Below are 18,488 nucleotides of genomic sequence, written 5' to 3'. Positions count from 1 at the left end.
CCTCAAAGAAAGAGGTTCTCCCGTTCGATTCTTGGCTGGAGTGCGGGGAGCCTTCTGTGTGGAGTCTGCATGTCCTCCCCGCGGTTGGGTGGGCGTTCGAAAGACATGCGTAAATGGGCGTGCCTTCGTTGAAGGTTGAACGTTGAGCTGGCACCTCAGCATTCGTGAAAATCTACTGCCAATCATTAGCAGACCCGAGTTCCGCTGTGGCGACCCCTAACTGGGAAAAGCCAAAAAGACAAACAACATCAGTTTCCCTATTCAGTTCACTCATGTCTAGAGTCACTCCCACCTCCCAGTGCATTATCAAACAGACTCATTTTTTTCTGATTGTAAATGTTAGTCTTGATCTCTCTCTCTCTCTCTCTCTCTATGTTAATGCAGATAATGTTAACTGGATCTGACTAGGGACTCCAGATAGCCTTCAATAGCTACAACATGGACACTGATGGAACGTCTGCCTCCAGACAGGTGTAACAGAGTATTGCTGTACTAATTATGAAGAAATCATGAGTTTGATACTGAATATGTATCCTGCCCACTGTGAACTGGACCCTGGCTCAGGCACAGGGCTGGTTATCTCTTGCCTGAATTCTATCAGTTCAGTCATTTTCTAGATCATATGATCCTCTATAATAATGAGTTTTTTTTCTATCAATACTAGAGGATGTTATACTATTCATTTCTGACTCTGCATTATCAAGAAAGTAACTACACTATCTTTACCCTTCTCCTTATTGGAAATATTAGTAAAAAGGTTATTTTCCTACAACTTGACTTTTTTACCACTTTTATTCAAAATTAATAATTAAAAACAGACAAAAAAAAATCAAAAACATTCAGAAGGAGGCAAACATAATGCATATCAATAAATTAATACATGCTCCATTTGCATTGAGAATAAATCTAATATAATTAAATAAGCTCTTTTTCTAGTCTCTATTTTTTTCTAAAAGTATTCTTCTGTAACTTTTTGCCCTTGCTGCCTGCTGATGCAGCTCGCCTCTTGGCCAATTGTCTCATTCATTCTCCTTTCACTGGGAGTGATAGCTCACCTAGATGGTCTATCATTTAGGCCACTATCAGGAATTTTTCTTATTTTTTTTTGGTCCTAATCCCATAGTGCATACCCAATAACATAATCTAGGATTCAACATTCAATGTGCATCAGGGAGGGTGTGCCACTCACTTCCACAAGTGACATTTCCCCAAGTAATCTAATCATATCTCTTTCCTTTGAGTATCTATCCACCAGACTTATCTTACCTACGCTTCATTTTCTACACATTTTACCTTACGTTGCACTCCCTCACATCTTCATCCTCTGTCTCTTGACCTTACCTACAATCCAGTCTCTCTTTCTTTAGCTTTCTCCTCTATGTTATCTCTCTCTCTCTCTCTCTCTCTCTATATATATATATATATATATATGTACATACATACATACATATAATTATCGATTATACAATATTTAATTGTTTGTTGTTTCACTTTGTTAAGCTCAGTGTAACTGAATGCGATTCTTACTTTTGTAACCTGGGCTGATCTTGCAAGTGGTCATATATTTATCAGTGCTCTACCCTAGGAAACAAATGTAAATAAATAAATAAACAAACAAAAAGACAGACAAATAAATAAATAAATCTCATGTGGACTCTGTTCGGTGCTAGGGACACTATCTCAAGGATATGTACCCCAGGCATATATCCCCACATCATCATCCTAAGGAACGGTGGGTCAGTGTTGCCATATTATTCCTCCCTCCCTTTCTTTCTGCCACCTCCTGCAGGCATCCAAGCAACTAATCAAATCTGGATCACTTAGATTATACTGGTGCTTTATCATTTAATTGCAACACAGCTGGCAATAAACATTTTTTAAACTTATTTATAATTTTGAAAGGATTTAGGTGTTTAATTGTAGTTTTGACTAAATTATTATTTATGACCTGAGAATTCAGCCACATTGTGGAAACATGAATCATTTACAACTATGGAAGATATCAAGATGAAAGGGGATGCCTCAGAGTCCTTGGTACTGATATGTCACCCAAATTAAGCTTAGGCCAATCCAGTTCAAAATTAGCAGCGTTTGCATGTTTTCATTTAGCTTTGAAGCAAACCCTGTCCCTGTTTTGGAGGAACATACCTATTTTCAGGCCTGATTTACCTCTGCATATGATATACTTTTTGGGAGGTATGTCCCTACTTTCAGGCCTGATTTATCCTTTCACACGCTGTTTGAAACCTCATCCTCATCACATATGATTTTTGAAGCTGTCTAGTACACAGAAAACCACACTATATGACCAACATAGTACTGGCACCAGTAATTTAAAAGAAAGAGGACACACATCTTAAATCTCTGTTTTTCAGAAGCAAACATAAAATACCTTGTGTGGTAAAATTTTGCAATACAGTGCATTAAAGTTGTTGTTCTCTCTTTTTTAAATGTATTTCTGGGAAGTATCTCCCATTCCTACTGGAAGCAGGAAGAGTGATGTGCTATTTGGTATTCAAATTTAATGCTAATTAGATGTCCAAAATGATTTTTAGCAGGATGTACCTACTTTTCAAGAGCCTTTGTACTTATTTTCAATGTCCGCAGGTGCAGAGGTATGCCTTTAAGTGATTCCATAGAAGGGAACCATTTGGTTAGAAACAAACACACAAAAAAAGATGGAGCAGGTTCACTTCTACATTGAGACACATTTTACACAGCCCAGCAATTTTTTTAACAAAAAGGAAGCAAGATTAGCTGTAGTGTAGTATGCACTATGAATTAACAGGAATTGGGTATAGAATGATTGGGTAAATTGGATTATTAGAAGGATTTTTGGTCTCAGGTTAATCCATTTAAATTGAAATTTGTATTGTTAAGCATATCCATCCATGATTTTATTGCACTGTCCTCTATTGTATCTCAGCTGCCCCAGTGGGCTCAGAATTCTACAGCCATGCTCTTAGGGATTTTGCCCCATTATGAATACGTAACTCCAGTGCTGATGGGTCTTCACTGGCTGCTAATCAGCTTATTGTGTACTGTTTTCAATTCTCAATATTTGGGTCATGTTTTCCTAAAAGAGCTGTTGTCACCCTTCCAGTTAGATTGCTGGCTCTGTTTCGCTAGTTAGGAATTTGTAATGATAGCTAGTATGAATTTGATGTTTTCTGGTTTCCTACTCTGGTCCTACATAATTCACTACCTTACCGACTTTAGGAATGCATCTCTATGGCTAGTAAATGCACCTGTTTTGGATGTCTTATTTAAACACTCGATATATTGAAATTTTACTGTTACTTTGTTTACTGTAAGATATCTTCTTAAATCGTATTTGTTCTTTTACATTTTATTGTAAAATATTTAGTTCTAAATACTTAAATAAACTTAAATAAAATGTAATTTGGTATTGTTTCCCTTTTCCTTGAACAGAATGTTCCGGTGTTTCCCTGAGACTAAGATTTATTTCCATGAGAAGAACATCGACCCTGGCTCTTCTTATGTTCGTAACCAGGGTGGAAAGATTGTTACTGCTATTGGTACAGCTGTCCAGAATGCTGATAATATACAGGAGGCCCTTGCTGACCTCTGTTGTTTGCATGCTTACAGAATCAGAGTAGATCCAGTTAATTTCCAGGTAAGCCAGTGTGTGTGTGTGTGTGTGTGTGTGTGTGTGTGTGTGTGTGTGTGTGTGTGTGTGTGTGTGTGTGTGTGTGTGTGTGATTAGTATGTGTGTGTACACACAAGAAAGAGAGAGTTGTGACTCTTGAACTATGAAATAAAGATTGTGCTGAGGATTATGTAAAGAAAAAGGGCTGTTATTCAGATCAGAAAGTAGAAGATAATCTGATAGAGCTGTTGTGGGGAAGGAAACGAATGACAAGGGTTAAGCCTGCTCATCTGTCTCCTAGGAGATGAGAGGGGAGGGGCCTGTGCTAGGAGCACACTTTCTGTGGTAGAATCCCTGGAAGAGTCCAGTGATCACATGGAGGTGCCTGTCTACAATGAGCACAGAGCCAATAGAACAGATCATGTGAAGGAGTGACAGAGGATTGCAAAGGTCCATTGCACACCAACCCCTTGGATGCAGATCAGTATATGTAGTGGAGGTAATGCTTTAAATAGAAAATGGGGTTCTCACCCACAGAGAATGAAAAGGTCAGAAGGATGTTGGGGGAGGGGGCCTCGGTGATCAAATCAGTACTTGAGTAAAAAAAAAAAAAAGAAGAAGAAGATAAAAATGTTTATGTTTTAACTTGAGTTCCTCGTTTAGAGCTGACTTGTGGTTAAAAATGATAAGCATGGTGAATTGCCACAAACAACTGCATCTGTTACGTAGAAAGGAATCTCCATTCTGGAAAAAAAAGCTCAGATACAAAATTGTAAATATGGATAAGGCTCTTAACAGATGAGATCTTTAACTTTTTTCTTTTATGATACCATTTATTGCAGAGCATGATAGACTATTACTGTGAAAGACAGTATGTCACACCATTTTTTTTTTACTTAATTTATTTAACTGATTAGGTGAACTACTCCAGATCTGATTTTTTAACCATGACCCAGATCACAAGGGCAATGGAAAAATACAATATATATTAACAGTTTAAAATAACTAATCAACCAGCATCTTTTAGGGAAGTGGAAAAAAATGGGGCACTCAGAGAAAAGCAATGCAGTCACAGAAAGGATATGCAAACTCCATGCAGACAGCAGCAGGTAGGCAGGATTGAACCCTGGAAGTATGAGGCAGGGTTGTTTCCACTGAGCCACAGTGCTTCCTAATAACTCTTTCTTCTGCTCTTTTAACCCTGATGGTATTCATTGTTTCACAGGTAAACCAAGAATGCCTTTATCCTTCTCTTCTTTTCTGCTTTATTTATGCCCAGTTTGACCTCCTCTGATGGCCATACTGCTGCTAGCCAGTCCTTCTGTGCCAGCTACTGCCTCCCTCTTTCTTCTTCCATAGCCTTCCTTTTTCATTTAACTTGTCATAGCTAGTCAGTTAGTATTTCCAAAGCAAATGCCTGACTTATTCAATTACAGTATTACATAGACCAATCTGAAAATAACAAACCCAAGAATCACATCAATCCAGTTCCTTAAACAATGCAAGAAAATTCACAGCAACTTGATGGCAAAAAAAAAAAAAATATCCACTTTATTTTGCTTTTGCCTCTTCTTAAAAGTACTCAGTTGTATTTATTCTGCTGCATTTATTACTGCTTGGTTCTAGCCTGATTAAATTGTAACTCTTATTCTAAGCCTTTTGGTTTAAGCACTTGAGCTTCAGACCAATTGTTTTACATTAAGAAGGTTTGTGGTCTGCACTGTTGTGGCAGGACAGGTAGCTTACATCCTTCTAAGTTGGGAACTGTTGATTGAAGGCTCGGTGTCTGTTATTCTAAAAGTGTATTAGTTCTGGTTTAAGTACTTGGGTTTCAGTCCAGTTAGTTTTCATTAAGGTGTGTGGTCTGCACTATTGTGGGAGGAGAGGATAGATTCTGCCCTTCTGAGCTGGGAATTTCTGGTTAAAGGATTATTGCTCCTGCTTATTTGAACTGTTTCTTTCTGAAATTGGTGCACCTTGTTTGCTGTAGCATAGACTAGATTCAGGCATGCTGAATCTATCTTTGTTTGTATAACTTGAGCACTAATCCAGGCCATCTTTTTTGGAGAAGGTTCCCCTGCACCCTAGTGGCAGGAGTGTGCAGTTAGAACTTGTCTGATTGAAGACTGCTGGAACAGGGCTAAGCTTTTAGATTTTTATTGGTTAATTGGTTAATTTGTTTAAATTAGTTTGCTCATTTGTACTGTTATATTAAAAAAAATACACTTTATGCATTGCCGCTTAGCTAGGATTAAACTATTTCCGGTGCCATAAAGTCTGCTAACCAGTTTTTTAGTTTTAGTACTCAAATCTGTTTCTTTGAGCTCAGCACTTATTCAGAACTTGTTGTAAGCACTAAATAAGCCTCAAATTACTACAGCACTCAACTTTTCTCATTTGTCTAGAGGAAAACAGTTTTTAGTACTTAATAAATAAACAATAATCCAGCCATGTCTAAGGGTCAGCTCCTGGTGTTTTCTCCTGTCTACCTGATGAATTTCAGCATCTTGGGGCAATACAGAAATTGCTTCATGTACACAGACAACCCTCTCCTCCTACCACCCAACATTACAACCTGTGAGAGATGCACTTATATAGCCAAACTGGAAGCAAAGCTCTCTTCACTCAAGACTGGACTAGACAGTCAAGAGGAGAAGGTAAACACTTGCACCACACTATATGCATCACATAGTCCCTCAAAACCTACAGCACCAAAACACACACATAGCAACACAAAACACACACCTACATTCACAGAGGCTCTCAATAAAAATCTGCTCAAGCAACAGAGACCTCCAAAGCAGAAACACAAGCAACCTCCACCCCCCAACACAACCCAAATAACTCAGTGTGCCACTCAACCAAAGCCCATAAGGCATTACAATGTACCCAACACTCTAGTCATAGGTGACTCTATAGTCAGGCACACTGATGTTCCACTCACCAGGCTAAACAAGGAGAAAGTTGCTGTCAGTTGCCTGTCAGGTGCCAGGATCCGCCACATAACACATGCGCTCAGGTCACTCCACAACAAGTACAAATATGACTCTGTCATTGTCCATGTTGGTGTGAATGACCTGAGATGTACCTCCCTGGACTATATGAAAAGAAACATGGAGGAGATCTCCGATCTTGTAGCCCAGGCATGTATGACCCTAGCCCTGAGTAGCATCCTGCCATCACCCAGAATGATACCACAGTATAAGGAAAAAATGATTGACTTCAACAATTGGCTAAGCTTCTGGTGTCATTCTACGGGGATCCAGTATCTGTCTGCCTGGGATGACATGATCAACAGACCACAAAGCTTTGCCAGAGATGGCCTGCACCTGTCACCCTTGGGATTCCAGATACTTGGTAAGACTCTTGCCACCCCTATAGTGCCTGTTTTAGGCAAGGTTCAAATGACAACTTTATCACCGTAACAGGTACAAGCAAGCAAAATCTGAGGGTAATGACACTCAATGCCAGAAGTCTATACCTCAAAATGCATTCACTCGAGGCACTCCTTAAAATGGAGAACATTGACATCTGTGCAGTGACAGAGACCTGGTATAAGGCTCCAGAGAGCACCCCTGCATTACCAGGCTATAATTCATACTACACCTTTCGGGCTACCTAACCTGGACCGAAACACAAAAGCTTGAGGCGTGTCCATATTCATTAAGGATAGCCACACTTCCAGGCTAGTTGCTCAGCACAATGCATCCAGGATTATCCAAGTGCAACTAACTCTGGGCAAGACCGCAATCCAAATTGTAACTTGCTACAGATCCCCCACCATGCACCAGGATTCCCACTCCTCATAGGTTGGTACTAGGCTATTGGCCCTAGGGCCTATACAAGCCTAGCCAAAAAGGTAACCTGGCTTTCACCTCCCAGGAAATTGTTTTTCCTGTGCCCCTGTCAAGCAGAGCCACAGAAGTGATCCCCAGGGTGAATTTCCTATTACCCATCCAATCATCAAGATTTTTCTTCAAGAGTGCTAATGAGGAGCTCTGTTTGACATAGATAGGTAGTCTGCTCCAGAGTATGGGAAGTCTCTGGGACAGGAATCTATCCCTCCAGCATGTTCTGTCTATTGTGGTGACAAGGTTTAGGTCTCTAGAGTGTGTAGCTTGGACGGGATGGGATTTCTTTAAGTGGAGCATGTCCAACAGCTCTAGGTTTGACATAGCTTTGTATATTAGGCAGAGATTGCCTCTGAGTAGGCGATATGTGACGGAGTAAAGCTGGAGTTTTTTGAGATGGTCTGCGATTCAACTATCCCACCATTAACTGGGAAAACTACAATTGTACCAACTCTTTTGCTCAACATTTTCTGGAATTCACAAATTCCAACGCCTTGGATCAACTTATTCACACCCCCACCAGGGGCAGCAATATCTTAGACCTGGTCATTACCAACATGGATGACCGGTGTTCCACACCAGAGGTCAATTCCTCGTTGGCCAGATCCGACCACAAGCTAATCACCCTAGACATCCACATCCCACCCCCCCCCATTAAGGAAACTACCATAAAATATTTCTCCAAAGCCAACTTCACACTTCTTAAGACAGAAGTGGCAAACTTCACGACACCCATGCAGACAGACAATAGAGGTACGACCACTGAATCCTACACAAATGCACTTTATAAGCACATACATGAGTGCATGGATCATGCTCTCCCTAACAGAACCAAGATGCTATCCTCCAAAAAAAGGAAGCCAATCTGATGGTCCCCTGCCATAAACAAACTCTATAACAGAAGAAAGAAACTGTTGCAAAAAAGAGTAAAATCCCATGATTGGAGGAACTCCCTGGTCAGCCTCAGTAAGAAGCTGAGATCCCTCATAAAATCTTCCAAAGCTAGTTATGAAAACAAAATCACCACTGATTCTGAAGACAACCACAAAGCATTCTCTAGCTATGTCAAGAATCTCAATGGCAACACTCAGATCTGCTGTGAGTTATGGCACAATGGCACTAAACAGAACCAACTGATATTGCCAACATCCTGGCAGATAGGTTCAGTGCTAACTTTACTCCCCTCTCACCCCCCTAAAGGGCCCATCTCTATACCGGAAGAATGCAAAGTTCTTGTAATCATGGCTACACAGGTAAAAACAACACTCTCCAAAGCCAAGTACTCAGCATCCATGGGACCTGACAACAACCCAAGCTGCATTCTACATGAACTACAGAATGAATTGGCACCCCACCTAAGCACCATGTTCAGTCATAGCCTCACCTCAGGCTTTGTGCACACTGAATGGCGCACAGCAGCGGTTATCCCACTCCACAAAGGGGGAGCCACCATGGACCCCGAGAACTACTGCCCCATTAGCCTAAAGATCCTGGTCTGCAAGGCCAAGGAACATATCATCATGAAACTTATAAACAACAACATTGGTAATCTCCAGACTCTGGACCCCACCCAGTTCAGGTTTGTAAAAGGCAGATCATGTCTCCTAAACCTGATAGACTTCTTTGAAACAGTCACAAAAGCTGCAGACAAGGGTAAGGTGGTTCACACAGCCTATTTAGATCTCGCCAAGGCTTTTGACACCATCCCCCACTCTGGAATTATAGATAAACTCACTAAACTAGGTATAAATCCCTATGTCACAAGATGGGTTGCCAACTGGCTCACTGACAGAACCCACACTGTGAAAGTAGCAGACTCCAAATCCAACTTCAGACCAGTGACAAGTGGAGTACCACAGGATTTAGTCCTGTGTCCTCTCCTGTTTGATATCTACTTTTCTGAAGTACAGGCTAATGCAGAAGGTCTTTGGCTAATGAATTTTGCAGATGACTGCAAACTAGAAGCCATAATCGAAACTCCTAATGATGTGGACATTCTACAAAAGGGCCTCACTGAGACAGATGCCTGGTGTCAAAGCCATGGCCTCAAGCTCAATGCCAAAAAGTGCACTGTCATGTCCTTTGGTAAAAACTCTGTACCCATGAGCTACCACATAGGTGGTAGTCTAGTTAACACCTAAAATGTGATAAGAGACCTTGGGACACAGGTGGACAGTAGTCTCTCCTTTGATAATCACATCGCCACAGTAGTCAGGAAATCCTTCTACGTGGCACACCTCATCACAAAAGGTTTCTCATCCAGGAAAAAAGAGGTCATTGTTCCCTTCTACTTGTCACTCATTAGACCCATTATAGAATACAGCACCCCTTTTGGTATGTACCTCACAAGACATCTACAACAACTGGAAAGGCCGCAGAAATACCTCACAAAGAAGATTACTGGTCTCAAACAGATGCCCTATGCAGACCGTCTCAAAAAACTCCAGCTTTACTCCATCGCATATCGCCTACTCAGAGGCGATCTCTGCCTAACATGCTATGTCAAACCCAGAGCTGTTGGACATGCTCCACTTAAAGAAATCCCAATCCCTCTGAGCTACATGCTCTAGGGACCTAAACCTTGTCACCACAATAAACAGAACATGCTGGAGGGATAAATTCCTGTCCCAGAGACTTTCCATACTCTGGAATAAACTACCTATCTATATCAAATAAAGCTCCTCATTAGCACTCTTCAAGAAAAATCTTGATTGGATGGGAAATAGGAAATTCACTCCAGGGATCACCTCTGTGGCTCTGCTCAACAGGGGCACAGGAAAATAATTTTCTTGGGTGGCGAAAGTCAGGGTACCTTTTTGACTAGGCTTATGTAGGCCCTAGGGCCAATAGCCTAGTACCTACCTATGAACCTATGAAATGGATCACAAGTGTGATACCTGTACAAATAAAATTTGCCTAGACTTTTCAGATATATGTAGCTGGAGGCCCTATATCCTAACGGAGGCTGTGCAACCACCTCTCCTCCACTTAATTATTCTTATACCAAGATATTACACAACCTCAGAGACTATTGCAATACTCATCTTCATATGATTACAAGTACTCCAGTACTCAATTATGTCATGGAGCCTTGGTGTCACAGCTACAAATACTGCATTAATCACTTATGCTGTGTAGCCATGGTGTCAGTGTTATTATTCAGCAGGATACAGCTACAAATACTGCATTAATCACTTATGTCATGTAGCCTTGGTGTCGAAGTTATTATTCAGCAGGGTATTGCTACAAATACTGCACTAATCATTTATGTTGTGTAGCCTTGGTGTCAGTGTTATTATTCAGCAGGATATGGCTACAAATACTGCATTAATCACGTATGTTGTGTAGCCTTGGTGTCAGAGTTATTATACAGCAGGATATGGCTACAAATAGTGCATTAATCACTTATATTATGTAGCCTTGGTGTCAGTATTATTATGCAGCAGGATATGGCTACAAATACTGCACTAATCACTTATGTGGTGTTGCCTTGTTGTCAGTATTATTATGCAGCATGATATGGCTACAAATACTGCATTAATCACTTATGTTGTGTCGCCTTGTGTCAGCGTTATTATACTGCAGGATACGGCTACACATATTGCACTAATCACTTATGTCATGTAGCCTTGGTGTCAGCATTATTATACAGCAGGATATGGCTACAGATACTGCATTAATCACTTATGTTGTGTAGCCTTGACATTAGAGTTATTATGCAGTAGGATACAGCTACAAATACTGTACTAATCCCTTATGTTGTGTAGCCTTGGTGTCACCGTTATTATACAGCAGGATATCGCTACAGATACTGCATTAATCACTTATGTCATGTAGCCTTGATGTCAGATTTATTATGCAGCAGGATATGGCTACAAATACTGCACTAATAACTTATGTAGCCTTGGTGTCAGCATTATAATGTAGCAAGATATAGCTACAAATACTTCACTAATAACTTATGTTGTGTAGCCTCGTTATTATGCAGCAGGACATGGCTACAAATACTGCACTAATCACTTATGTTGTGTAGCCTTGGTGTCAACATTATTATGCAGCATGATATGGCTACAAATACTGCACTAATCACTTACATTGCGTAGCCTTGGTGTCAGTGTTATTATGCAGCAGGATATGGATACAAATACTGCACTAATCACTTATGTTGTGTAGCCTTGGTGTCAGCATTATTATGAAGTGGGGGGGGGGTCTACCTGACAATACCGAAAGCTCAAAAGGCCAACAACGAGATCACTGACACCATAAAAATGAAAGTGCAAAAACACAAAAGTTCACATGCCTGACAAAGCACAATCCCGACAGTTAACAAAACAAAACAAATTCCCCATTCCGAAAAACACACACACAACACAAGCACACCAAAAACCTGTTAACCCACACTAATCCTTACATACACAACTATCTATGCACTAACCTTAAGCCAAACCCTAACCCTAAGGTCCGTCACTATCGCACACTTACCTTACCTGCACCCTAACCCTAAAGTCCGTCACTACCGCTCTGTGCACATTTGAGCACTCTGTTTGTGTAGCGCACACATGGGCCTAAACAGGGAGGCAATGGGAATGGAAAACAGCAGTAGGAAGATAATCAAGGAGACCTAGTTGAGCTGCCAGGTGAAATGTATCAGAAGCAGCTAATCACACAGGAAGCAGACCAGCCCAGCTCAGAACACCACTATAAACCAAGCAAACACCTACTCCTCTGGTTTTTCTACACTCTACATCACTGGTGTATACAAGCAGGGAAATTTTAAAACCAAACCTACAAAATGAGAAGGGCTGCAGCAGGCAACATAGAACAACATGTGCAAGAGACTGAGGGTGGTGAGGATGTCAATGCTGCTGAACAACCCACAGTGAGGAGACCAAAAAGAGTGTACAGACCCAGGGTAACATAGCAGGGGCTACATGAGCTGGAGATAGTGGAGTGCTACAGGGTGGGCAGAGACCTCCTACAGTAAATTGTCGAGCTGTGCAGGTCACACCTAACACACCACACTGGCCAAGGGGAACCCATCCCAGTGGATACCAAGGTATATGTAGGCCTAGGTATACTAGCCACAGGTACCTCCCAAACTACAACTGGGGATAACATGGGCATCTCACAGGCATCAGCATCCAGAGTATTCCATCAATTCCTGGATGCCATGTCAGCACATACCAGTGAACACATATATTTCCTCAACACACGTGAGGTGTTGACCCACAATATGCGTCTCTTCCACCAAATAGCTAACTACCCTGGGGTAGTGGGTGCTATAGACTGCACACACATATGCATCAAAGCACCACCCGGTGAGCAGGGTAGGGCCTACATCAACTGCAGGGGCATCCCCTCCATCAACTGCCAGGTCGTATGTGATGCCCAGGGCATTATACTGAATGTGTGTGCTGGCTGCCCTGGAAGCTATGACGATTCCCACATATGGCAACTGACGCAGCTGTACCACAGATTTGCCAACATGGACATCCCCTACGGTCACCTAGTGGGGGATGCTGGATACCTACTCGAGCCATGGCTGATGACACCCGTCAGAAATGCACACACACTTACTTAAACACCAACACCATAATGATGCACACACACAGGCCAGACATAAAATAGAGCATGTGTTTGGGATGCTCAGGTCACAGTTCCAGTGTCTGGACACATCCGGTGGAGCCCTGCAGTACTCACCAGCTACATGTACCCAAATAGTAATGGTATGTGCTATGCTACACAATATGATCCTGCGGAAACAACTGCAGCAAGAACAGCATGGGGCAGAGCCACACAGCCCCCCACCAATGCCAAGGCCTGTGCAGGTACAGAGTGACTCAGAGGAGGAACAACCTGAGCCTGCTCCAGTAGGCAGATGGGGGTGTGCCCAGTATACCCTGGCCTTGGCAAAGAGGCAACGCATAGCATATGCACTGACACAGTAGGACCCCAGGGAATGACACCTCTCTCTGACTCACACAGTCAGTAAAAGGGATGCCAAACATGACACTACCTGTGCCTAACCATGTGTAGAGAGTGTACTATGTGCATCTGACATAGGCAGCCCTCCAGCACCATCCCCAAGTCTGGCACACCCACAAGGTAAGTCAATCAACCTACCAATTGTCAAATAGAGTAGAATGTGTTTTTACCTGTAGCTATGGTATGGATGTGAACATGCAAGGGAACTAGGTGGTTGGATGTCAAGGCAGCAGAGAGTAGACACCCATAGTGGCAACATAAGATCTGTAACACATACTAGAGTCACCATAGTAGCCAGTACTACACAGGGAGAGAAAACACACTTCAGGAAATGGCCTAAGTGACAGGGGTGTCCATAAGAACCACACATACCAGTCAAGAAGGATCACATACCCAGCAACAGTCTCAGCCAGCAGAACAGGTGAAGACAAACACAAACAAATGCTGTACTATGGCCTCTGAATGTGCCCTATGGTTAACCCCTCCCCCAGGCCTACACAGACAGACTGCAGCAGGCCAGGCAGTTGGATGTAGGTTGTGAAGGCTAGGAAGTCAGACACTAATATGTAGGTAAACAAAGCTAGGATCTGTACTACACTGGTAAGCCCTAGCCAGCAGGATAGGTAAGACTACAGACTGAAATGGAGTACCTGACTTACCAGTACAGTCCTAGCAAATGTGTACAAGTGTCAGGTGCACCCCCCCATCCGACGTACACATAGAGTAACAGTCAGGTGTGCCCCCACCACTCCTGTGTAGAACAGTAGAAAGAGTCAGTTGTCCCCCCTCCACTATGCAGAAATGTAGCAACAGTCAATGGCAAATGACCGATGGATACCCTGCAGATACAGCATGCTACCCGTTGGTGTACAACAAAGGTTCAGCACCACAGTACAAACAACCTGGACATGGTCCAAGCATGCAACACAGATGGCCATACTGGGCATGCTCATACACTGAGTGGAAAGAAGGCAATGTAAGTCAACAACATACTGACAGGTCATACTGGGCATGCTCACACACTTAAACACATGAAGGCCATGTCTGCAAACACCAGTGGACCCAACATATCTCGACGTTGCAGTTCTCAGTGTGAACACATGTCAGTATGCACCACTCCTGCCTTGCACACACACAGTGGATAGGAATGCAGAGAGATATGTAAGGACAACACACTATAATAAGCCACAGGCACACGGGCATAGATGTGTGGAAGAGGGTGACTGTGACAAGGAGCTATGCAGGCCTTTCCCAACTGGCACACAGCCTAAGGGCCCCAAACACATTAGGTGTAGATGTAACCCACTGCGGATACTAGCCACAAATACCTGTCAGCATGACAGACTATGTGGTGTGCGTGCCAGCTGTGCATCAAGACTGTACAAGGAAGCAGCCATCTAGTAGCTGTATACATGCACCTGTGACATATGACACAGTGTGTGCCTGCATGTGGCATGTCAACATCCACATGAATGGGGTATGGCCCATGCACACACTGCCCTCCCCATTGCAGTAGTATGAAAAGCCTGCTGAGGTCATCCAATGTGAATTACACCTTTGGGAGAGCTATACCTCAGTAAAGTGCATGGTGCATCCCATAACTGCGTACTGCTGTAGTGACAAAGTAGTTAGGTAGTAGCACTAACCCCAGACCTGTCAATTGTGGGAGTGTGTGTTTGTGTGTGTGCCTGTCTGCCTCTGAACTGTGTAGAGTGAAATGCTTGTTAGGCTACTCACACTCTGTGCAATACATATATTAAACATTGGCAAGACTGCTGATGTCACTCACCTAGACGTACACCTCTGGGAACATGATATCCCCATAATCACCGTGGCGCGTCCTGTAACTGCATACTGCTGTAGTGTGATAGACTATTTAGGTAGGTGTTCAAACCCCAACCGTGGCAACTGTGTGTGTGTGTGTGTGTGTGTGTGTGTGTGTGTGTGTGTGTGTGTGCGTGTTCGTGTGTGCATTTGTGTGTGTGTCTGACTGGGTAGAAAGCAATGCTTTTTAGGCTATCCACACTCCATACAATACAAATACACTACGTTGCCAAGGCTGCCAATGTCACTCATCTAGAAGTAAACCTCTGGGAAATTGATAGCCCAATAATGGCCGTGGCATGTCCTGTAACTGTGTATTGTTGTAGTGTGATAAACCAGTTAGGTAGGTGTTTGAACCCCAGCCATAGCAACTGTGTGTGTGTGTGTGTGTGTGTGTGTGTGTGTGTGTGTGTGTGTGTGTGCGTGTGTGCGTGTGTGTGTGTGTCTGACTGGGTCAAGAGCAATGCCTTTTAGACTACCCACACTCCATACGATACAAATACATTACATTGCCAAGGCTACCAATGTCACTCATCTTGAAGTATACCTCTGAGAAATTCATAGCCCAGTAATCGCTGTAGCGTGTTCTGTAACTGCGTACTGCTGTAGTGTGATTTAGAATGGTGGTAGTGTTCCATCTCCATCCATGTTAGTTCTGGATGTGATGTGTGTGTCTCAGTGTCTGTGTATGGAGCAATGCATTATAGGATACTCACTCGCAGTACAGTACAAATACCCTACTTTGGTATTCCTGCTGATGTCATTAATTGTGAAATATACCTTTGGGGAAGATGAGCTTCAGTAATGTCCGTGGCACATAATATAACTGCAGAGTGCTGTAGTGTAGTAAACCAGCTAGGTAGGGGTTCTACTCATAGACATGACAGGTGTGTGTGTGTGTGTGTGTGTGTGTGTGTTTGTAACTGGTGTCCTGTATAGAGGTGGTTGTGAGTTTGTGACACCTGTGGGCATTGTGGAGGGGTTTTGCTAATTACATTTATGGTGGCCCTACTATATATCACAAGGTCATCCATACAGGGATAACAGATGTAAATGGCTGAGAGGCTGGGGTGTAAAGCCATACCTATGCATGTAACATCACAGCCTGCCAATCACAGTTAGCAACCCCACTGTGCCTTCATATGTGACTCACAATGGACATACCATGCCTGACAACATGGCCTGTATGGGCAGATGACACTGACATCAGGAAATGCTGTTTGCATGCTATCAATGTGGGTGCAGGGTAAATCTGCTGACCAGTACAACTCCCAGCCACACGTGGGCAAGACTGGCACAATTGATTATAAGTTGTGTTCACAGTATGGGCCAGACACCCCAGGTACAGTTCCACATGTCACTGTACATGCATGTGGGATGTGTGCACATCCTAGACACTATCCAAGTCATCGACTAGGGAACACATACATGGCAAGTGATGCACAGCATTGGCCACACACAGTGGTTGCCCAAGTGCCTGGAAGACGGATGCAATACCACCTGTGCAGGTAAATACAGAAGCTAAAGACCTGTGCCACAATGCAGACCATTGTCATGTGGGCTGATTCCAAGGTATACTCATCGCCTACCCTTGAATAGCCTATTGGCACTGTTGGCCACCACACACCCGTGCAGACATGCACCCATGCATGTCCGAACTGGACCCTGTATGTACGTGTGTGTGTTGTATGGTGTGTATGTCCACATCCACATGCACTACTCTCCCCAGGGCACAGTGAAGCATGCCACCTTATGTCTGACACCCTCATACTCACTGCCCATACAACCTCCATATCACCTGTGTGGTGCATGTGTTTCCTGCACATTGATGTGTTGTGGCAATCCCACTAGTGACAGGTCACATTCCTGGCCCTGCCAAGTGTGTTAATGTGTGTGCATCCCTGTGTGAGTGTGCCTGTGCTGACACTGGCACCTGTTCATGCAGACAGGCACGTGTACATCACCTACTGTATATCTATCGTATCCCTGTAGCAGATGGCACTCACCATCACATATGTGTTCTGAGTGCTCCCCACCAGGCAACACATGTGGCGCATCCAATAACAGCATCGAACTGTGATAGCATGACATAGCTATCGGGTGTATGATACCCTGTGCTGGTAGGTGTGTGACAAAAACATGCATCAGTTTTAACCTCCCACCCCTTCCTGACATGTATTTGCCTCTGTCTGCCTCCCCCACACCCTCTCTGGTGGATGTGGAGGCCCACACCTGCATTGCTTAGGCAGCAGCTTGAGTATTTAACGTGATGCTCATGATCAGCTGATGGCCTCTGCACGTATTGCAGGCCTTCCCTAGCTGGGGGTTGGGAGTGTGGCCTAATGGTTCAGGTGTTTGCCTTATAAACACAAAGTGCAGGGTTTGGCTCTCACAAGAGATAATTGGCTAGGCTTAAAATGGCTCGCAAGGATAGTTAGCCTAGTACTAACCTATGAACCTATGAACCTATGATTGCATGTGGAACAGGTGTGGTAACATTCCCATAGCCAATTGCATGGAAATGCACACCAATACCTGGGAACATCCTGGTGGTGTTGACCCTTGTTTGTCCTGTCTATGAGCAGGAGCTAGAACTGTCATTTTGCAAACAGCTTTTTAGATGGGTTGGGGATTTACCTCTAACAACATACACTGTGGGAAGAGGGCAACAAACAAGAGGGGGATGTGCCTGACCTGCCTATGAACTGTAAGTTCTGCTATACTGCATGTAGAGTAAGGTTGGATTAACAGTGTTTGTCTGGATATGCCCGTCATACATGTCGCAATACCTGCCATGTCAGTTCCATGTATATCAGAAATCCCCATCTGCAGGCTCATCTGCAGACTGGGCAGTGTTGTGCCTTTGGTGTCATGTATTAGCCACAATGCACCTATCTGTGGAATGCAGATGGTACTGTGAGGATTGCAGTCTGTTGATGGTGAAGGCCATGACAGTTAAGGACTACATATCCCTCATTGGACATATGTTGCAGCAAACCCAGTTACAATGGTAGATTAATGAGAGTATCACAGCAACATGTCTATACTGGCCCTGTGTATGTGCTGTCAGCCACACCTCTGTTAACCGTTGTACATATGTCATGCATGAAGTGGTGTATATGTGCTGTACACTGTAAACAGTGTCAACATATGTGATATATCAGAGTACTATACATGTCACGTACAGTAGGGTTACACTTAATGTCGTACCCAGGAAA

At 43.2% G+C, this 18,488-nt stretch overlaps 1 protein-coding gene across 3 annotated transcripts in view; it reads left to right on the top strand.

The window, feature by feature from the left end:
* LOC122816572 (hemoglobin subunit alpha-D-like) overlaps nt 1-18,488 on the top strand; it is an 85,370-nt gene that overhangs the window by 18,551 nt on the left and 48,331 nt on the right. For all 3 annotated transcript variants that reach the window (XM_044089437.1, XM_044089435.1, XM_044089438.1), the window contains exon 2: nt 3,433-3,637. In XM_044089437.1, the coding sequence (XP_043945372.1) occupies nt 3,433-3,637 (205 nt within the window). The remainder of the gene's footprint in view (nt 1-3,432; nt 3,638-18,488) is intronic.

The sequence above is a fragment of the Protopterus annectens genome, chromosome 12.part0, assembly GCF_019279795.1.
Source record: "Protopterus annectens isolate FY-2018-M chromosome 12.part0, PAN1.0, whole genome shotgun sequence".
NCBI classification, from domain to species: Eukaryota; Metazoa; Chordata; order Ceratodontiformes; family Protopteridae; genus Protopterus; species Protopterus annectens.
Note: the sequence above shows the minus strand (reverse complement) of the source record. Positions and strands in the feature narration are given on the sequence as shown.